This window comes from Pteropus vampyrus, unplaced genomic scaffold (genome assembly GCF_000151845.1).
Source record: "Pteropus vampyrus isolate Shadow unplaced genomic scaffold, Pvam_2.0 Scaffold47, whole genome shotgun sequence".
NCBI lineage: Eukaryota > Metazoa > Chordata > Mammalia > Chiroptera > Pteropodidae > Pteropus > Pteropus vampyrus.
Genome location: NW_011888828.1, coordinates 6163636 through 6179453, shown reverse-complemented (window position 1 = coordinate 6179453; position 15818 = coordinate 6163636). Strand labels below are relative to the sequence as shown.

The window sequence follows — 15818 nt, the reverse complement described above, 5'->3', positions numbered from 1 at the left end:
CATCTTATTCTTATCTCACCATGTTGTGTGCCAAGAATATGGACAGTTCTGCTCCTTGTCACTTTGACTGGGATTCCTCGGTGGATTCTGACTGGCGGCTGAACTTCTCTCATGGGTCTAAGACGCACATGGCTGGCGTATTGGAAGTAACAGCTGGACGTCTGAGCACAGCAGAGCCCATCCCCCTCTCCATGCAGTCTAGAGCCTCGCAACACATTTCGCCCAAAGTTGCAAGGGGAACCTGCTCCTCTGCTTAGAGGCCAGACCTGAAACTAGGAAGGCATCACTTCAGCTGCACCCACTTGAAGGATTCAACTGAAGAAGTGTCAAAGTCTTTGCAGCTATCTTTTAATTCATCACACCTTGTTTAATTTTTAAATTCTCCCTGCTAGTATTTTGCCTCGAAACTTCTCTATGGCAATTGGTTTGTCTATCACATGAGGCATAAATAATAAACAGACATTATAAATAGTCAGGTTTGCTATTAATTAAAGATGTGCAGAAGTAAAGATAGAAGTGCTACTTTACCTTATGGAAGCAGCAAAAGTGAAGGAAAAACCATTAATTCTAACGTAGGCAAGCACTGATAAGCACTAGGTAGAAGCATTTTTTTAAGGTACTTCAGTTACCTTTTCATTTCCTTAATTCAATAATCCCACTCAAGAAAATTAATCCAGGAAAATCATTCGAAAGGAGAAAAACACTCTATGTACAAACATATTTATAGATATGTTATTCACAGCCTTGAAACACTAGAAATGAGAACAAACTGTGTAGCCATTAAAATAATAAAGGCCATGCCTCTATAGAAACATGAGTATTTTATAATGAAAGTGAATAAAGGTAAAAATAAAATTGTAACTGATATGATTATAATATATATTCAAACTATGCTTATAATAGAAATAGACAAAGAATAAGAATAAAAATAGATTTTGTAAAAGTAGTATCATTTGAATTTGTTTTATTTTACATTGTTTTAATAATAAACTTTTAAAAACTTAATGACCATCTCAGACTATACCTTAAAGATTCAAAAACATGTATCAAGTGCCTCTGACCTTGAAAACATGTAAAAGTTTATATATAGACATATACAGTAATAAACATCTTTACATAAATAAAACATGTAATTTATAGCTTTATTTTGGCATATCACATGACAGGTTTCTAAAAGTATTAGCTCTTTATCTGTTGTCTAATTCAGGGCTAGTTTGAAAAATAAGGAAATGTTCAGAATGTAGTGTAGTATTGACTTTGGCCAATAAAGAGAAATGTATGGTAAGGAAACAAAAAAAGGTGCTTAATGCAACAGATATTTGGCACCTATTGTCCTAAGTATTGTGACCATCATACAAAATGTCTGCCCTATGGAGCCTATATTCTAAAGGAAGCAGTGGATATAGACAATAAATGAAATATGTAAATAAAATATTTGATTGGTCACATGGCAGTAAGCATTATGGAGAAAAACAAATCAGGGATAGCAGGACAGAGTAACTTTGGAAGGGAAGCTGGTAATTTTGAATAGGGTGTGTAGGGAAGGTCTCTGTGAAAAGACACAATTGTGTAAAGAAGTGAAGAAGCAGCTCTGAGGATACTGGTAGATATTCCCATTAGGTGGAAAACCACTGGGAGATTTGAGCAGAGAGGTGACATGATTGACTTATGCTTTAACAGGCTCACTCTGGTTTTTGTGTTCAGGGTGGAATGTAGTAGGGCAATGTAGATGCAGGGAGATCGGTTAGGAAGCTATTGCAATAATCCAGGCAGGATGATAATGAGCGAGATGTTGAGAAGTGGTCGCATTTGGATATATCATGAAGGAAGAGACTGCAAGGTTTGCTAAAGATTTGGCCGTGAAGAGAAAAAGAAGAGTGAAGGCTTATGTTAAAGTTTTGGCCTGAGATGGTAAAGACTGAGATGGTTTGGGGGCAAGGAAAAAGAACATGAGTCTGGTTTGGGTGAGTTTAAATGTGTATTAGATATACAAGTAGAGATTTCAAGTAGGTAGTTGGATATATAAGTATAGAGTTAGAGGTGAGGTTCTAGGCTAGAGTTATAAATTTGAGAATTATCAGCATATAGTTTATATAATCTAAATCTATGAGACTAGATGGTATCACTAAGAGGATCACTTAGCAGGATCCAGCTAAGGAAATGAGAAGGAATGGCCTGTAAGGCAGGAGGAAAACCAGAAGAATGTGGAGCAAGCCAAGTGAAGAAAGCATTTCAATGAGGAAGGATTATTTCTGAATATCAGTTGGGGGTGGCTGTATCTACATTTGCAAATTTTCTATGGCAAGTGAAGATATCATATATATACACCGACTAGATTGAAGGCTGTTTAAAATCATACCTAGTTAGGAGAGCATATTTGTGTATGGAACATCCAGTATTTCTTATTTCTTATTTTCCATACTTTTCCCCACCTCCATCATCACAAATGATCATTTCTAATTGTTTTTATGGTTGTTTTCTCATCTTAATGGAGACTTTATCAAGATCGGGTGATTACAAATGGAAATATTCTAATTCTCTGTCATGTGAGTTAATGAAGGAACAGACTGATTATGAATCATTTGCTAGACACTAATTTTTAAATTTTGAATTTATTTATTTTTAAATGTTGAATTTACGTTGGATTTTAGACATTTAATATTCTGGGAACTCATGGCACATTATAAAATGAAGCTGGACTGTGAATATATTCATCATAAGAACACACTGATCACATTTTCTTACTCAAACCACCTTCTATCTCCAGTCCTGCCTAAGAAATCTAGATTTCTCAATCCCTTAGGAAATAAAATGTTTTTATTTAAATCACCTTTCCTGATAACTGATCTAAGAGGAGAGAAGAAATAGATATAATTCATTGACAGCCTCAGGGTATAGACATCCAGTCTCCATTCCTTTTAACTTTTACTGAACATCAAACTGTCAGTTTAATAAGGCAACAAAGAAAAGTAAACAAAAATGGAAAGCAAAATAAATAGCAGTCTTTATCACACTGGAAATAACCATAAATTTAAAAATATAATCTTGGCCATACTGCAAAAGGATTTTCTTGGTCTGTTTGCATAGCTGTATTTTATTCTATTCTTAACTAATCTGGATTTTTTTTTTTTGAGATTCTTATTGTACACCAATCTTTTCTATCCTAAATATCTTTTGCAATTCATTTCTCCAGCAAATTGTTCTGTATATGTCCCATGTGGCATCATCGTGCATACCAAAACTACAGGTTCTAATTTACAGTAAAAAACAAGGTAACATAACTCCTAGGGGCTGTGTTTTCACAGATGTACCTTAAAGATGTTCTGAGACAGAACACTAAATATAAGTGATAGGGGCTCATCTTGGCGGATATGAGTAGCTTGTAGCTTGCCTTGGCTTTACTGACTAATCTACATTAAGTTGCATATCCTGTGAATCCATGTGCACCTGTCTCCAATGCTCTGGTCTGTCTTACAGCCTTCTTTTGGCACTATCTAATGAAACTATAAAAAGAGAATGTTTCCTTTCCATTACAACAGCAACAAAAATTTCAAGAATGAAGCTACAAAAACATTATACTACATCACAGGTCCCTTCTTAATAGTAAGTCTAAATGTGGTTAGCACCAAACCATCACATCAGGTCAAAGAGCATAGTTTATGAGATCAAATTTTCTTTAGACTTTACATTTAAATGCTATTATTATCACAAAAATATTAAAGTGATCAATAAGGTAAACACAATTTCTTAGTGCTAGTTTGTTTTTTAATTGACATAATTGACATAAATTTCAGTAACATTTATATATACTTCTGTATAAACCATTCTTTTCTATTAGACTGTAAACCCGAAGATTAGAAATCAAGATATCTTTAACTGATTGTTATATACTCTAGCACAGGACCATAATGGGAATGATACAGTCATTCTTTGACATTTACCAGAAATACTATCTCTTTACAAAACTGCCACCTGGTACAAGCCCACTGTGATCAAGTTTTGAGGGTAGAAGAAGAGAGAAAATGATAGAATATCTATGGTTACTATTCCCTTATGGATATCTAGATCCACTTCACATATAAGATTTTAAGGTTTTGTTTTTGTTTTTGTTTTTTAAACATATAAAGAGGAATGAGATATTACCATAGGAAGCACCAGCAGCTCTCACTACCCCTTCCATCATCCAGTTTTCCCCCCAGGTGAAAAAACATAGGCACAGCTATCTGAAGCTGCCACATTCTACACTCTCAGAAGATTTTGCTAGGCTCCAAATGAAGAGCTCAGACTCAGACCTGCCAAAAATTGATTTCCAAATGGGTGGAACTCTTAATGGCTCCACTTGTTTTTCACACCAGCACTCACAGAAAGTTCGTAAAAAGCCAGTGGTTGATCACTTGCCAAGGGGAGACACTTTCCAGTATTTATAAATTTTTAACTGAAATAATTTTCAATTTTCTAACAACTTGGTTCCATCACCCCTCCCCCCCCACCCTTTTTTTTTTTTCAGGTACAGAGCAGTTGCCTCCTGGAGTCGTGTTCAGGGAATCGGGATTCCCTTGATCACTGCCATTGAGATTGTCTCCATCTGGATCCTTTCTTTTATCCTGGCCATTCCTGAAGCAATCGGCTTCGTCATGGTACCCTTTGAATACAAGGGCGCACAGCATAAAACCTGTATGCTCAATGCCACGTCTAAGTTCATGGAGGTACGAAGAGTTTAAAGGGAATTAACCAAGACTTATGGATATCTCTACAGTGCCTAGTGTGGTTTACTGGGCTAGTTATTTAAATACTCTTCAGCTGCATGAAAAATAAATGTTAAGCAATGGTTTAGCTCCTTAAATAGAGAACTATTTTGTTTTCATTCTTGTACTGTAGCACAACTGTAGACACAATTGTTGTTCTGTACCGAATAAGTCAGAATTCTGAAAAAAAATTTACTAAGGGAGAGAGATAGATGTGTATGTATAAAGTACTATTTGTTTTTATAATAAGGTATACAGCACACCAATTTGCATCTGAAAGATATTCTGACATTTTATGTTACTCGGAGAAATGCATATTGCTCATATATTTTTTTAAAAGTTAGATTTACTAACTCAGAGTACGAAGTGATACTTACATGTAGTTATATTAGTACAGATTCTATGTCTAATATACAAATAATGCAAATTGCAGAATTGTTTAAAAAAGCATTCAGTTTAACAAATTCAGTGGGGTTGTTTAATACACCTGACCGCATTAATGTTTCTCTGAAAAGCTTAATTACATGACTGGGCATATTGGGAAACATGTTTAAAATGAATATTTCCTTTGCAAAACTGGTCAAATGTGGACCAAGGGGAAAAACAAAAAGGATAACTATTTCTCTCAAATCAGCATAATTTAGTGCTTTGATGTAAGCTCAGGTTCTACATTTAATCACTTACAGACATCTCAAGGTATGTTTTCCTAACTTAGGAAATTCACGAGATTTGTGGTTTTACAGTTGACCAGTTATCTTGCTTAGAAGTTCTAGTTTTAAAATTAAAAATCCTCATGAAAACTGCCAAACTGGCAACCTTAAATCTTAAAATTAAGGTCTTCTAATCCACTAACTTTTTTATTAAGTTAATTCTCCATGGGGAGGGGGGGAAGGTAGTCAATAGGATGTTATCATAATTTGGGCAGTATAAGTAAGCAATTTAAATATTTCTGACTAGAAAAGAAAAAAGTAAATATTTCTGCCTAAAACATTAGAGAGAAGAGACTTGCTATAAGAAGGAGCTTGCTGATCATTAGAACTGGACAAAATGAAATGGGATATTTCACAATGACCAAGTCTCTTTCATAGACTGGTCCAGCAAAGGGTGGCCACATAGTGGGCTGCAGTAATGGGTATGAGTTTGAACTGATAATCTTTTTATATTTAGCATTCTCTTTCTCCTCCTGTTCTTTTTTTCTAATTTTGTTCTCCCTCTTTGTTCCACTCGTTCCTTCTCAACTTTTCTCTGAGACTGGAGGGACGCCCCTCCATATCTTTGCCGATGACATCAGTTCAAAAGAAACGTGTGACCCTTTCTCCACAGGCCTCTGCCATGGAGGGGGCAGGGGACCCCATCTACTCCTCTCAGAGGTCAACTTCCAGACTCTCTGCAGCTGCTTTGGGGCATTCATACCAGCTAGCAATGCACCTGGAAGAAGGGAGTGCAAACTGTAGAGGGTGCTCAAAGGAGTGTTTGTGTTGCACTTAAAAGGAATGAGAGCCCTGATTTTTGTTTGTTTGTTTTTTAAGTTCGGTACTGAAATCTTTCTAAAGAGTGATGTGGATAGGGAAATATATGTGTAAACATCTGAATAAACCAACTCCTTTGGGAGTTTGAACTTAACCTAGGGATAAAATTCAGGGGTTTGTGAACTTGAATGGAAAAGAAATTACATGTTTATTTTTGCCAACTTCTAACTCAAATTTATCATTTCTTCCTATTATGAATGTAGGCAACAAAGCACAATAGCACCACGATTTTTCATTAATAGAAATATCAGACATTTTCATACCATATAACACTTGTATAATTTTGAAATATCATTTATGCTCATCATTGCTTCAATGTTCTGACATTAGATTTGTCATTTAATTTCTTAATAAACACCTATATTACTATAGCAGAATTTTCTTTTTAATATTTTGATACTATTTCTTCGTAACTGGTTTCTATTGTAATCTTACATATTTTATTATACATGTAAAAGTATTATTCTCAGAAAGGATTATAGTCTTCATCAGTCTTTCAAAGGGGTCTATGGCATAAAAATAGTTAAGAAACTCTGCCCAGAACTTTTTTTTCCTCAGGAACCATTTATAGATTATTTTAATAGACATGCTCTAAATGTAGCCCACTGGGCCTCTTTCTATATTCAGAAACGGTACAGTTTTTCACAGAGCCGCATGATTAGTTTTTACTGTGGGAACTGAGATATCACAGGAGGCTGCATTATCCTTAGTAAATAAACAATCTGGAGAAACAGAATAAGGAAAAGAAAAGCATTTCTTCCCAAGTTGGTGATTTATTTAGTGGGAGAAAGAATTTAGATATAATTTTCCAATTTCCATTTTCATAGGGTATTAAATTTTCTCCCTTAATAATCCTGGTATCTGCAAATCCTGCCCACAAGGAGATAATGCTAAATATGCCTTGAGATAAGGTACACTGTCTCAATAGTTTCCAGGTGGTAAGTATTAAAAGAGAGCAAGAAGGGGCACAGTTATTGATGGCTCAAACTGGCTGGCTGCGAGGTCACATAGCAAGCATACCAGGCAAAGGGCTAACGCCCAGTAACCAAAGCTACACAGATAAGCCATTCATAACCTTTGCTCTTTCCAAACAAGATATTCACACTAAGTTCACTTTGATCATAATAGTCAAAAGTAAACCAGGCACTAGCAAAATGTTGAGGCTCGTCAATAAAGGTAAATATATATTCTGTATTTCTCATAATCATGTTTTGTAAGCTTTGGAAGAGAATTCTTTTTATTGTTTACGGCTCTTCCATTTTATAATTAAAATCAACTTCAGTTTATAAAAAAAATCTTTGTCAGGATAACTTTTTTAATGCAGTTTTGTCATGTGCTGTTATAAAGCCAGGACAATTTCTGAAGTTTCCAATTAAGTTTTGAGCACCACCCTCAAGCCCGTTACCACAATCAGAGAGTGTGAATATACAAACTTATCTGAAGGCATGAATATTTTGAGGCTCCCAGAGGCACTTTTTATGTCACAATGCCCCTCTTTCTTCCCCCCCCACCCCTTTTTTTTTACTCTACAGTTCTACCAAGATGTAAAGGATTGGTGGCTCTTCGGGTTCTATTTCTGCATGCCTTTGGTGTGCACTGCAATCTTCTACACCCTCATGACTTGTGAGATGTTAAACAGAAGGAATGGCAGCTTGAGAATTGCCCTCAGTGAACATCTTAAACAGGTAAACCTAATAAGATTATGAAAATCTAGCCAAGACTATTTTTGTCCTAGATGAGAAAAAGCCTACAAATACTATATTTAGCAAATTTAGCCTGATTTCCTAAAAATAAAAATATTGTCACTTTTGTTTGTATGTCCTCTGTTCTTTATAGTATCAGGAATTTCTTTTGTGAAATAGGGAGCCTACCTATGTGAAATGGGTGGCCCTGGAAGCTGGGCCCAATAGAGAGGAACTATTCACTTATTTCGCCCAGAGTATATTGACCACATGTGTTTCTCTCTCTCTCTCTCTCTCTCTGTGTGTGTGTGTGTGTGTGTTGAATTTAGCTTGGAATCGTGCCAGGACAAAAAGAAGTATATGACTTTCTCCCCTAGCAGGCTTTGCAGTCTTGTTGTGGAAACGTGAAACATTTAGAAAATAGAATCACAAGGTATGGCAAAAGTTGCCTATGCTATGGAAAGCCAAGGAGGATATGAGATAAAGGCATGGAAAACTGTTCATGGATGAAGGATACTGAACTGCTCACAGAGGATAAATGGATTTGATGGGAAAGAAAAGGACAGAGGGCATTTCAGGTGGGAGAACAGGAGTCTAGTTAGAACATGGCATGGGTGCTATATATTTCGGGACTGAAGAAGGAGATGACCTCATTAGAGCAACATCAACATCATCAAAGAATATTCTTGATAGGAAATGAGGTTGGGTACATAAGAAGAGATCAAATTTTAGAGGGCCCAAAGTTCTAGAAGGAATTTGAACAAGTCGACAGGAGGCTTCTGTTGGTCTCTCTTGCGCAGCAAGCAGAACAGAGAAAGCTGTGAGCTTTAGAGAGCAAAACTTGGGTCTTATCCTTGCTGGCTCTGTGCCACGGGAAGGCAGCTATGCTCACCACTATATCACCAACACCAACTTCTCTGTGACACTGGGAAAATTGCTTAATCTCTCTGAGCTTCTAGTTCCTCATAAATTATATGGAATAATATATTAAGGGTATTACCTAATGCATATAAGGTGTCTAATAGCATCCAACTCATAGTAAGTACTCAGAAAATGTTGATATTAATTAAAAGAGTAAAACTAGGGCTGTGTGTAAGCTCTAAGTCTCAACAGAGAGGTATCTAAGGATACCCAACCACACCAAAAGTTAATGTGAGTTGTTGATGGAAGCCTGTAAATCTGGCCTATGTAATTATCATACACAAGCATAATTCTTCATCAGCAACTCTTCTCAACTACTGTACTGATTTTTCTGAGCTTTTACTCCTTATCTGTAAACTGGGCATAATAACATATAAATCAATGTTATTATGGGAATCAAAGGAATCAAGGTGCATATACGTACTTTGCAAAATCTAGCACACCATACAAATGCTAACTATTATCTTCTACTGAAATTTAACAGGAAAATTATATTGAGAAGCTTTAATATGACTTCGTTCATGCATGAAAAATTTCAAGTATGTCACATGTGAATCATTTCAAGCAATTTTTACCTCTCATTCTTGCAATAGAGGTAACTAATTAAAATAGATTGGTGAAAACAGTGTTTTAAATGTTGATTTTTGCATCAGCACTATAATCATAGAGCCTGTTTAAACTGTAAGTGGCATCTGCTCTAAAAATAATTAAATTGGGGTTGGATGCAATAATATGATGAGGCTTCACATTTTTAAAAGTTTTTAAAGAGCATTTTTAAAAGTTTTTGGAGAGCACTTCCATGTCATTTTCTTATTTGATTATTCTAAACATGCTGTGAGAGAGACAGGACAGATATTATTCTTATTTACACAGGTTAGTTAAGAGATTGACTCAACCAAATGGAAATTAGAAGTCAAAACTTGGTCTTCATGCAACAGATGTTCCCTTGTATCACCCTCAAAGATATAGCAGGTTCCAAGAGCAGAAGAGCAAGCCTGGCCAGAAGGCCTGCAAGTGAGACTGGGAGGGAGCTAGTTCAGAGTGAAGGGCCCTGCCACCCTTTGACTAGGGTCCTATTGGGTCTTGCCTCTTCCGTGGCTTTTCGAATTTCTTTTCATTATACTGACAACAACTTCATTAGTTAGGGATTGTGTTTGGATGCTGGTAGCAGAAAACCCAAAATTACATTGAGTACACCAAGGAAGGGTTTATCTTCCTCCCACAGCAAGAAATTCAGATGTCATTGGTTCAGTGGTAAAAGGACTCATAGGCAGAGGCCTGCTGTTTTGCTGACCTTTCCTTCAGTATTGGAAGACAGCAGCTATAGCCCTACCTTCATATCTGATTTCCAGGCAGCAAGAGGAAGAACACAGATCACATGGCTGTGTGCGCACCAAAGGAGTCTCTCTCACTTTTAAGCAGCTTTACAGAAACCCCACACAACAATTTTTACTTAATCTAATTCATCAGAACTGCGTCAGGTGGTCAGGCAGATGATTAAGTCAGACTCCCTCACTGCTATAACAAAATCAAGGATCTGATTGATAATAAGAAAAAAAGGAGAATGGATATTGGGTAAGGAAATAGACTTTCAGGGCGACGTATCAATATTACCTTTTAAAAGGGTTATACTCTTTGAGGGCATGCTCAGGGGAGATAATCTCTCCCTGATACCCTCTTTTATTCTTCCAGGCGCACTGTCTTTCTCTGTACATAAAATGACCCTTTAAAATGATCTTCCATTCCTGCAGATTGGAATTCTTTAATTTTCTCAATCATTGCTTGGTTTAAGTGTTCTCTGAAGCCATATCCCAGCTAGCCCAATAACTCCAAGATTAAAGAACTCCCAGTTCTTTGAGTAAATATAGCAATTTTTGACAACTGCCCCCAAATCTTTTTAAATGACTCTATTAACTATATGGGTTTAATGGTATATGCTTTGGGTTGAACCAACATTACCTTTCCAAACTCTGTTTTCAACCAGTTTTATTTTGACATTAACTGATCCCAGTTACAGATGATTTGAATTTTATGTTCCTAGTTAGGCTCCTAAATGCATGCACTATAATACTCAAGCATCGTGCACACAAATGACTGGTTGCAGATAATTCTTAACCTATGGTTTCTCTGATCCTGTGTAGACTTGAAAGCATGAGAACCTTCAACTGAAGTCAGTACAGGATCAGCATGTCCACGTTTTTCTAATCATCATTGCTGATAATCCTTTATCCTCATCCCTCTGTTTGTAAACAATGTATCTTTGGGAACTACATGCCATTAATAAAAGAACTTTAAAAACAAAAATTCACAATGTTTTCTTCAAGATCAAGAAATGGAGAAAACATATTGCTGTTGATTTTTCTTTTCTATTTCCTACTCCTATTTTGTTTCCCAAAAGTCTTTGCAGATTTGTCCATTCTTTATCGTGGTGGGTTCAGTCACCTTGACAGCCATGCTTTCATTAAAGTTAACTGTTATTGAAGCTTTTAGCTAACACTTTCCCCCATACATTCACCCCTTCCCAGCCCCCGCCCCCCACACACACCCGGACTCAGTGACAGTGTTGGCTCAACTCCACCTACTTCGCACCTCTGCCCTGCCATAGAATCTCTCCTCTGGCCCTAATAACCAGCCTGACACCACCATCCTTTCTGGCAGCTGCCCAAAAGAACCATTAGCAACTCCTTGACCATAAAGTTTGACTCTGCATCTTGAAGAGGTAGAGGTGCTGTGAGGCTGGCTGTTTCGTCTCTTCTTTGAGCTATTCTTTCTCTGCTCTCTGCTACTTCCTTGTTGTGTAGTTCTTTCACCTAATAGAAAAACATTCAACTTATTGTACTTTTTTTTCCCTCACTTTAGCGTCGAGAAGTGGCAAAAACAGTTTTCTGCTTGGTTGTAATTTTTGCTCTTTGCTGGTTCCCTCTTCATTTAAGCCGTATTTTGAAGAAAACCGTGTATGATGAGATGGACAAGAACCGATGTGAATTACTTAGGTACGATTGTATGTACCCATTAGGAAATCGGAGTTTGTCTGATTTTTACATTCATAATACTTTTGAAAGCCATCTGGTCTACATTTTCTTTAGCCCTGAAATTTAAAACTGCAAAGTTGATTATTTTTTCTTTAGTTGACATAGATCCCAAAGTTTGTGTAAGCCATGTCTATAATCTTACTGATCCCCTCTTAAGGCCGTGCACAATGGTTTGAGCTAACCAAGTGGTAGGTAAATGTTCTATAGAACTAACTGCCATTTAAACAAGCACTTAACAAAATTCTGACTGCCACCTATAAGAAATGGGTTCTGGAGGGAAAATGCTTATTCAAGGGGTAAATGCTAGTTTTTCAGATTTAAAATCTTATGTTTTAATTAATCTATTTTCTTTTGCTCTAGTTTCTTACTGCTCATGGATTACATCGGTATTAACTTGGCAACTATGAATTCATGTATAAACCCAATAGCTCTATATTTTGTGAGCAAGAAATTTAAAAATTGTTTCCAGGTAAGACTGTTTTGCAAGTATTTTTAAAGACAACCAAATAAGTATATTAAGTAGCCAACAGACATGACTAATTCCATTTGACAAATATTGCTTTCATCAGCTGTACTGTTCAGTAGAGAAGTGAAAATCATATTTTGTTACCCAGAAAGAGGGTCAAATTGTCAGCATAACAGAAAAACAATATATTCAGACAACATATTCAGAGGTTACAATTAAAAATAACTAACTTAATAACATACCGATTTAGTACCCTCTTTTAAAAAGAAATACTCAAATGTGAGCTCCAGGACGCATACATAAAATGTATTCCTGCCTTACATCATTACATTGTCTTAGACTTCATCAACAGTCTCAACAAAACATAAACTCTATTGTTAAGAAAGCACTTGCTTAATGCTACTTAATAATATATATTTAATAATAACTTCTTCAAGGAAAGTAAATGCATATTGCTCTGGAAATCTGAACTAATGTAATTGCATTCAAAATCAGTTTTCTTCTGTTCTTCAAACCCCCTTGTAGCTAAGCCAACTCATGTCCCCCAGAAGCTCCAAACGCTTTATAATGATGTGTCGTTTTTCCAGTTCCTGGAATAATTTTAGCACAGAGTTAATTCTAACTGGATTCTGGTATCTCTGGTCAGGATGTTTAACTTTAGTTCATGGTACATACTAGAAAGAGTAGCATAGAGGTCAAGGGTGCAGTCTCTGGAAGCAAACAATCTTGATTTACATCACAGCTCTGCACTTACTGACAAACCCAGGTCTGGGAGGTGCCCCTCTTGCTTCCTTAGTTTGCTTGCTCCTAGTAAAATTGGACTATCACAGTATCTATCTCATAAGTAGTATTCAGTGGGTTAATATATGTTAAGTGCTTGAAATAATAAGTGCTCAGGATGAGTTTATTGTTATTCAAGATAAGTATGGAGACACAAAACACAGTGACTGCCCTAGAGGAACTTACAATCTAAAAGGAAATAAATATATTAACCAAGAATCAAACAAATAGATGAAACTTAGTAGTTTCATCTAACTTGGTAGGAAAATAGCACCTAATACTTAGGGCTGCTGTGAGCATCAGATGAGGTGCCCAACACAGAGAGCCACACAGGTGGTGCACACTGAAGAAATGCCAGGCCCCTCCTAGCCCTTCTCCACTCATGCCCACTCCACGTCATAGAGCACTCTCCTCTCTGACCAAAACTTCTTCCCTTCCCCTCTGAGTTGATGAACAGAATTAAAACGAGAAAGTAGGGATCTATTTCTCTTTACTAGAATGGACAGTTTAACTTCCACCTAGAGATCACAGACTCCATGCCCTAGATTACTGATAAGGCTTGCATTCTGTCTTCAAATGTTGGTGGGGGCCCAAGGCCTACGTGTTCTGCTGAGAATAGGCTAATAGGCTCATGTCATTTAGCATCTGTTCCTTTCCCCAGTCTTGTCTCTGCTGCTGCTGTTACCAGTCCAAAAGTCTGATGACCTCAGTCCCCATGAATGGAACAAGCATCCAATGGAAGAACCATGAACAAAACAACCACAACACAGAGAGGAGCAGCCACAAGGACAGTATAAACTAAACATCTTACGAAACATTAGTCGATATTCCTTCAACTTGTATTGGAGAAAAAAAAAAAATCACACAGCAGCTATGTCTCCAGAAAGCTCTTCTCCATTGACTCAGTCCCACCCCCAGAAAATGATTTCCAAAACATCATAGTGGACTAGTTTATACCCACATATTCAATGAATCTTACTTCTTAATTTATCTAATTTACATTTTCCGCATATTAGATTCAGGACTAAAATATGGTGGGAGTTGGCAAGGGGAAAAGAGACTATTAAATGAAACCAGAAAGATATATAGTGCTTTTACGTGAAAATAATTTTCAAGTACATGACTAGCTTTCATGGCAGTTCTGTCAAATGTTCAATGAGAACTGGTCACTATGAAAGTTTAGAGATTATAAAGGTTTTCTATTTTTTAAATGATTTTTTTTTTTTTTACCAAACACAATATGGGTTTGTCACCAACATTTTTTAACCACATGGTAGCCTAAAAATGCTTGTTTGAGCTTAAACATATTTTACCAAAAAAAAAGAAGTAAAACAGAATTCGGTTGAAAAATTAGCTTAATGTTTCTCATGTCATTGTTTTATTTTTAAAACATAAATTCTCAAGCTGCAACAAATACAGGCACTTAAAACACACTGATAACCACATACGCAGTTTAATAGCTGCTATTCAAACATTTTTAAGAACCTATATTTTTTTAATGGTGTTTCATTACAGGAGATCCTGAAAATTTTATGTTAAATTTAAAAATAATGCTTGAATCAAATCGTTATATTTTTAATAAGCCCAATCTTTTTTTAGAATGTCTTTTATGTAAAATCAGTATCATATACAAAAATTTAAATGCCCATGCCATTTAACTATATCTAAGATGTTCAGTGCAATGCATAGAAGTCTAAAGCACATCTAGGAGGGAAGGATTGAATATCTTTAGAAGATTTGGAAATTTTCATTGAGTTTTTTTTAGTAATGGTAGCATGTATGTGTATATATATGCAGATATATACATATATTCACATATATGTACATTATACATTATGTATATATGTGTGTGTGTGTGTGTGTGTGTGTATACATTATACATATCACCTCATATTCTTTTGATTTCTCTTAAAATATTATCTGGTAGTAAGACTCTTTTGGTCCTTCTGTTTTCCATACAGGAAACATAATTTCAAAGTGGCCAGCTGAGTTTATCATGTCAGTGAAATACAATTACCCCCAAATGCCACATGAACTATGGCTTTCCACTTTTCTGGGTTTCCAGTATTAACTTAAATACCCACCCCACTTCCAATACTCACATGGTCACCATTTCAAAGGGCTCACAGTGACTTTTGCTGGGCATTTCCCAAGTTTACAGACTGTGAGTATAGCAGAAAATCTTTTACTGTGTGTATATAAATATATATAAGCAACTGTACATTTCTTTTAGCTGATTTTTCTGTGATTGTCTCTATGGAATGTATCTGTGTATGTGCTACATGCATGTGTATGATGGTATGTATGGACGTGTAATCTAATAATAATGCCCTGTAGCTGTGCCAGAGCACACATTCTGAGTGGAATCTAGTTGGTGTTCATCTTGACAACAAGCCCCAATCAGTTTTAATCTATCTGTGTTCATAAATCTTATGACCATATCAGCATTACAAATGGAATATCGGAGGCAGCACAAAAGGGGATGAGCCATTGATTAACGATAGGGTTTTGGCTGGTTGGTTTGTTGGTTGGTTGGTTGGTTGGTTGGTTGGTTGGTTGGTTGGTTGGTTTGATAAAGCAGTATTTGGGGTTGTATTATTTTCTGTACTAGAGCAAAAGGCATTAAACTTTGAAGTATTATATTGTTCCAATCCTCAACTCAG

The 15818-nt window shown here is 36.2% G+C and overlaps 1 protein-coding gene across 1 annotated transcript in view; it reads left to right on the top strand.

Annotated features, from left to right (window-relative positions):
• Positions 1-14400, top strand: part of EDNRA (endothelin receptor type A) — a 46044-nt gene extending 31644 nt beyond the window's left edge. The window contains exons 4-8 of the mRNA XM_023530221.1: positions 4508-4706; positions 7807-7959; positions 11737-11870; positions 12270-12378; positions 13817-14400. Coding sequence (XP_023385989.1) covers positions 4508-4706; positions 7807-7959; positions 11737-11870; positions 12270-12378; positions 13817-13957 — 736 coding nt within the window. The 3' untranslated portion in view covers positions 13958-14400. The remainder of the gene's footprint in view (positions 1-4507; positions 4707-7806; positions 7960-11736; positions 11871-12269; positions 12379-13816) is intronic.
• The last annotated feature ends 1418 nt before the right edge of the window (positions 14401-15818 follow it).